At 45.1% G+C, this 5,491-nt stretch overlaps 1 protein-coding gene across 2 annotated transcripts; it reads right to left on the bottom strand.

The window, feature by feature from the left end:
• Positions 1 to 1,757: 1,757 nt before the first annotated feature.
• Positions 1,758 to 5,070, bottom strand: KCTD14 (potassium channel tetramerization domain containing 14). Of its 2 annotated transcripts, none has more exons than XM_030467264.1 (2): positions 5,002 to 5,070; positions 1,758 to 2,429 (listed from the first exon to the last, which is right to left on the bottom strand). In XM_030467264.1, exons 1-2 carry the CDS (start codon positions 5,068 to 5,070, stop codon positions 1,758 to 1,760), a joined length of 741 nt encoding a protein of 246 aa, XP_030323124.1. The 2 variants fall into 2 exon arrangements, with proteins under 2 accessions (XP_030323124.1, XP_008493425.1); XM_008495203.1 differs by having other exon boundaries at positions 5,011 to 5,070.
• Between the last annotated feature and the right edge of the window lie 421 nt (positions 5,071 to 5,491).

Genomic DNA, 5,491 nt, shown 5'->3' with positions numbered 1-5,491 from the left:
AAACTCTTGAAATTTCTCATGAGATCAGTCTGGAAGTCTTAGGAGGTTTGTTGGCTTGAGGCTTTACCAACCCTGTAATCAGATTTTTTTTCCTTCTAATATCCAATTTTAATCTCCTTTGTTGCACCTGAAGCCAGGAGGCCTCCTCAATCTCTTCTTCTAGGCTAAGCACCACCAACCACTTGGTTATAATCAAAGGTATGATCATAGATCTCCTTTTCTAAATCTTTTTGTTATGATGAACAAAAATGATTGTGTCCATTCTTAGCAAAACAAAAGGTCTCAAAGAATCCCCTCACACCCACAGCAGAACTGCCCTGAGGTCAGTGGTTTGACTCCTGACTGTTCCTGGTGGAAAATCTGTGCTAGGATAAGCACATCTGAAACCAAGATTATTTAGGAATTATTCAAAACCATTAGCATAAAGATAAAACTTCAGGTCTTTTGAACTAAGGGATATGTAGGGGGAAGATCTCAGTTAATAAAGCATTTCTGTAGTCATTCAAAGAGGTTATTTATTTAACATCCCAGAGATTATTTTCCATAACTGGACAAAAAAATCCCATGTTCTGAGAAATGAAGGAAATATGATCATAATCAAATTAGCAATTATGATTTTCAGATTGATTAGAACCAAGCTAACAGCTTTCTCCTGTATAAAAATAAACTTTCTTATACTAAGATTCTTAAAACATGATGTAGGACCCAACCTATGTGCTGTTGAAGCAAGTTTACACTGAGGTCCCAGGCTATTGCTTCAGTAGCATTTCTATCCTATGAGATCTCTGTGTGGTTTTCCTCTTCTTTCAGAAGCTTATAGATTTAGAAATAATATTGTAGTAATTATGAATATCACAAGAAAATGATGGAAATAGTGTGGCATGAGAGAGGAATGTGTGTCCTTTGATTGCAAACTCAGATCAGCAATGGCATTTTTGCCTTTTGTTGATCCTGGGTCATAGCTGAGGTTCTCTGTCTTTCCTTCACAATAAATAATAAATAATATTAATAAATACATTGGCTAGAGAGTAAACCATCAATTGGAGGAACAAGAAGAGAGCATGGGACGCTGAATCCTTTTAAACCTTGGTTCTGGTGTGGAAAACACTGAGAAGAAGAGATGTTGCCTGCTGATTAAGGATCCAACTTTAAGCTGGGCATGTGCTAAGACATCTGTCTGTGATTCCATTGGGAACGGAGTGTACATGACCTATTTGCACTGAGAAACCAACTCCACATGTCCATGAGATGCATCTGGGATTATTCATTTCTCTTAGGTTGAGTGAGGCTGGCTTGACATGCAGATCTGGCTCTCTGAATTTACCTAATAGCAATGTTGAAAGGGTAAAATTCCTCCTTTTCCTAATACCTTTTAATTTTGACAGTGATCCCCTACAGCTCCAGTAAACAGTGGTCCTTAAGTGCTCTTTAACATGGCAAGCAATCAGAAGAGACCCTTGCACTGGGCCTTTTTTCCTGTGCCTCTGCTGGGCCATGGCTTAGTCTCCACAGCCCAAATTGATTTCTTTTAATAACTGCTTTTTCACAGAAGCACAGAATGTTTAGGTTGGAAGAGACCTCCAAGATCATCCAGTCCAACCTTAGACCAACACCACAATCTAACTACTAAACGGTGCCCTTAACGACCAGGTCCAAATGCCTTTTAAATGCTTCCAGGGGTAGAGGTCAGAGTCCTAGTCCTGGGTAGGCTATTCCAATGCCTTTTTCCTCCATTCCCTACCAGTGGTGACACTTTGCTACCACCAGGTGAACAAGAACTTGTAGAAGTAGTCGTGGGATTTGAAGCGAAAACCTTTTTCGGCGATGTGGGGCTGGAAGGATGTTTTATACCCTTTGGCTTCCAGGTCCATTTGGATGCAGTCCAGCAGATCCGAGATACCTGGGGCCGCTTTCCAGGGCCCGAATTTCACCACGGATTTTTTATCCATGTCCAAACTGCTCAAGGCATCCTGACATCTGGCCACGTCCTCCTCACTTCTGACCACGCAGACGATGACGCTCGACCGGCGGGACGCGACCGCTTCGGCCCTGGCGATGTGGATCATCAGCTCAATGTTCTCACTGTAGTTGGGCACACGGGCCAGGAACTGCTTCCTCGCCACCACCTCCCCAAAGATCTGTGGGGAATCTTCTAGCTGCTTGATGAGAGGGTCAATGTTGTAGAACAAAGCCTCCTTGTAGACCTCCTGGATGCACTGGGTGGGCACCTGGTTGCTGCGCAGGTATTCCAGGATGTATTTGAAGTGGGTGCCTGGCCTGTCGATGAAGAATCTCCCTTCAGAGTCAGTCCTGGGTTTGTGGTTGCCTGTGAACATCTCTGCCAGCTTGGAGCCAGGGTGCTTCTTTAGAGTGCTCAGTGTTGTGGTGTACATTTCCCCACCGACATTTAGCTCCACGATTGGAGACACCTGCAAGGGTGACAAAAAGCCACGTGTGTTACCCATCTGAAAGCAAGGAAAAAGGGGAAAAAAACCAAACAACTGATTGCAGCTGGAAATTGGGGTGATGGTGGGAAGAGCAGTGTGAGCTCCCATCTTTTAGGGGACAGATGGAAGCACCAATTGCCTTTATTTCTAAAAGCAGATGTAGGGTGTTTATACTGCCCTCATAGCCAGAGCAGCAGAGGCATTTCTAAATTTCTTAAATTTCCCACATCCTTGGGATATAGGAAAGTGTTGTTTTGCCAGTGAGGAAGAGGGACAAGAAGTACCCTTCCCAGGGAAGCTGTCAGCAACTACAGGATCCAACATCAGTCTCCTAAAACCCACACAAGCATTGTCCCTCCTGGCCCTTGTCCTTCCAGCAAGAGTGACCTGAGCTCTCTCCCTTCCCATGGGCAGAGGGCCAAAGGCTGTGCAACTCCCTTCCTCTCATCCAAGCCACTGTTTTCTCTTGAAAGGAGGAACTAAAGCTGTTTGAAACATCAGAAATGGGTGGAATTCCACTGGTCTGGAGGTTTAGATATAAATACTGAATGAAGACCGAAAAATTCAGCAAGTCAGAGGTGGAGGACAGAAGCTCTTTCTCAAAGCACTTTAAACACGTGTGATAGCTTTAGCTGGGAAGCAAACAAAATACTTCATGCAAGTGACGTGGATTTGAGAAGGGAGAACATAAAGACTGGGGGGTTATGTGTGTATTTATTTATGTATTTTATTGCACTGGCCACAAACACCTTTCCTATCTGAAACACATGGGAGGAGGCCTGGAAAGCTGGATCTAGTTTCTGGCTTGACCTTCCTGAAGTGCTGAAGAGTTTGTACAACCTGCCTTTGCCCTTGGACCTTTTTTATGGTACTCAGCAGAGAACCAGGAGAGGGAAGAACAGAGGCAGTGACTTTCCCTCCCCTCGCCGTCACTGCTGTAATGCAAGTCACATGCCTGGCCAGGACCACACCTGCCATTGGGAAGGTTTGAGTCAGTAAACAACTTTTTTTTTTTTTTTTCCAGAAGCTCAGCTGCTCTTTCTTGCATCTGACCACGCAGGGCTATGCTCCAGTGCTGCCAGTCACATGCCTGAAGGGAGCTGTGTACTCAGGAGCTCAGCTGGATCCCACGGGTACAGACCCAAGGGATGACGTGAGCTGATCTCACAGCTCAGACCAAGAGGAGGGGGAGCTCCTGCTGCCCTCTCCCCTTTCCATCCTTGTCCCTACCCATGGGTTCCTATTGCTCACCTCGTGCCAGCTCTGCTTCCCTTTCACCTTGCTGAGCTGAGGATCACAGAGGATTTAACAAACAGATGGAAGGGGGGAGGAACAGACAACAGAGACCACGGGGAGAGCCTTCCCTCCAGGTAGCAGCAAGCTACTACCAGATTTAGCAGAAATTTCCTCACAGGGAAGCAACAAAAGATTCAGGCCAGAGATCCAGCTGGAATATTTCTTTGCCCAAGTGTGGGTGGCTTCAACTCAATATCAGTCATTTACACTACGACTAAGGAGACAAAACCATTATTTCTAAGACTGTGTGGTGATTTCTGTCCACTGAAGAACATGGCCCAAAGGTGTTTCTGTAGTAAAGCCTCTCAGTTAGGAAATTTACTATTGGTCAAGTGATAACAACAACTTTCCCCTGCAGGGATCATTTGATGGGAAAGTTTCATTCTTTCGAGTCTTTTGCAGGTCAGATATTTGATGCTGCTTGTCACTAAAACACATGGATAACATGTTCTTCATTAACACAGTAGCCCAACTATCCTTACATTGTCAAATCTTGATTAATGGTTTTGGTCTGGGATTAAATTGGTTCCCAGTGGACTGGCAGTACTGGGACCAGGTGATTCCCAGCTCTGTCATTAGCAAGCAAGGTGACACTTGGGAAATCATTCCACCTATCTGTGCCCCAGTTTATTAATCTACAAAACAGTTACCTCCTTGGGGAGGCATTTTGCAACCTACACCTGAAAGGTTGGATTTGTTAAAGCAGAGGTTGTAGGGCTACAACAGAGACCAAACTGCTCAGCAGTAAACTGAGGGCAGAGAGGAAAAACGAAACATCATCTGGGATCTTGTCACTGATTTCTGCCTGGTAATACGGTGCTTGGCTTGAGATTGTCATTAATTTTCCTTAGAGATAGAAAAACTGCTGCTCCCACCTGGTGATTCCTCAAGTCTACAACACAGGGCAGCTCTTTTATCATTACAGACTCTTAAGGAAAAAAATCCAAAACTCACCACAAACTTTTATTTAGGGTTCTAGCCAATTAAAGTTCATATTAATTTAGTTTTACCTCAAGTCAAAGGAGAAAAAAAGAACCACTCTGGTTATTCGTTGTTGCCAGATCTTGTATGCCAGAGAGGGACTTGGCAAACAGGCCAGAATCAGACACAGCTTTTTACCTAGAGTCCTCTTCTTGGTCATGTATCTGGCAAGCCCTGAAATCTTCAAAACAGCAGATGAGGGAGTAAAAAACATCTTAGATATCCTGAAGGGGATACTTTGATCCCACAGGAGGAGTTTGTGTCCCCGAGCCCATACCTTACTCACCGTGTGCAGGCTGCTGGTCACCTGCTTCCCAAGGGGCTTGTGCTCCGATGAAAGGTTCATCTCCTCCAGACCTTGGCACCCACCCTAGATGTAGGATGACTCCTTCCTGCACTCCAATCCTTTTTCACCTGGTTTTTCTTTAGTGGATCAGTTTTTTTTTCCCCAAGCTCCCAGCCCAGCTGCTTCCCTGGAGGCTCCCAGTTTGCTCCTGGTACGGGTTGCAGGTGTAAGGAGAGGGGAGGGAACAGCCTGAAAGAGGAAGTATTTGCTCATTAGTTTTCTGGCAACCAGCAAGGTGCAGGGTGGACTCAGGCTGCCTGCCAGCACACTCCTCCTGTAATAGTATCAGTGATGTGAATAAGAGTGAAATAATCCTTCCCAGAGGAAGCTCAGTGCCCAGAGCACCTGCAAGGAGCCCTGCAATGTATGACTGCCCCCTGAACTGGTTGTAGCAAAACCAGTAAACATTTTCACAGCTTTT

This window comes from Calypte anna, chromosome 1 (genome assembly GCF_003957555.1).
Source record: "Calypte anna isolate BGI_N300 chromosome 1, bCalAnn1_v1.p, whole genome shotgun sequence".
In the NCBI taxonomy this organism is placed as follows: Eukaryota; Metazoa; Chordata; class Aves; order Apodiformes; family Trochilidae; genus Calypte; species Calypte anna.
This window is presented reverse-complemented; position numbering and strand designations above follow the sequence as displayed.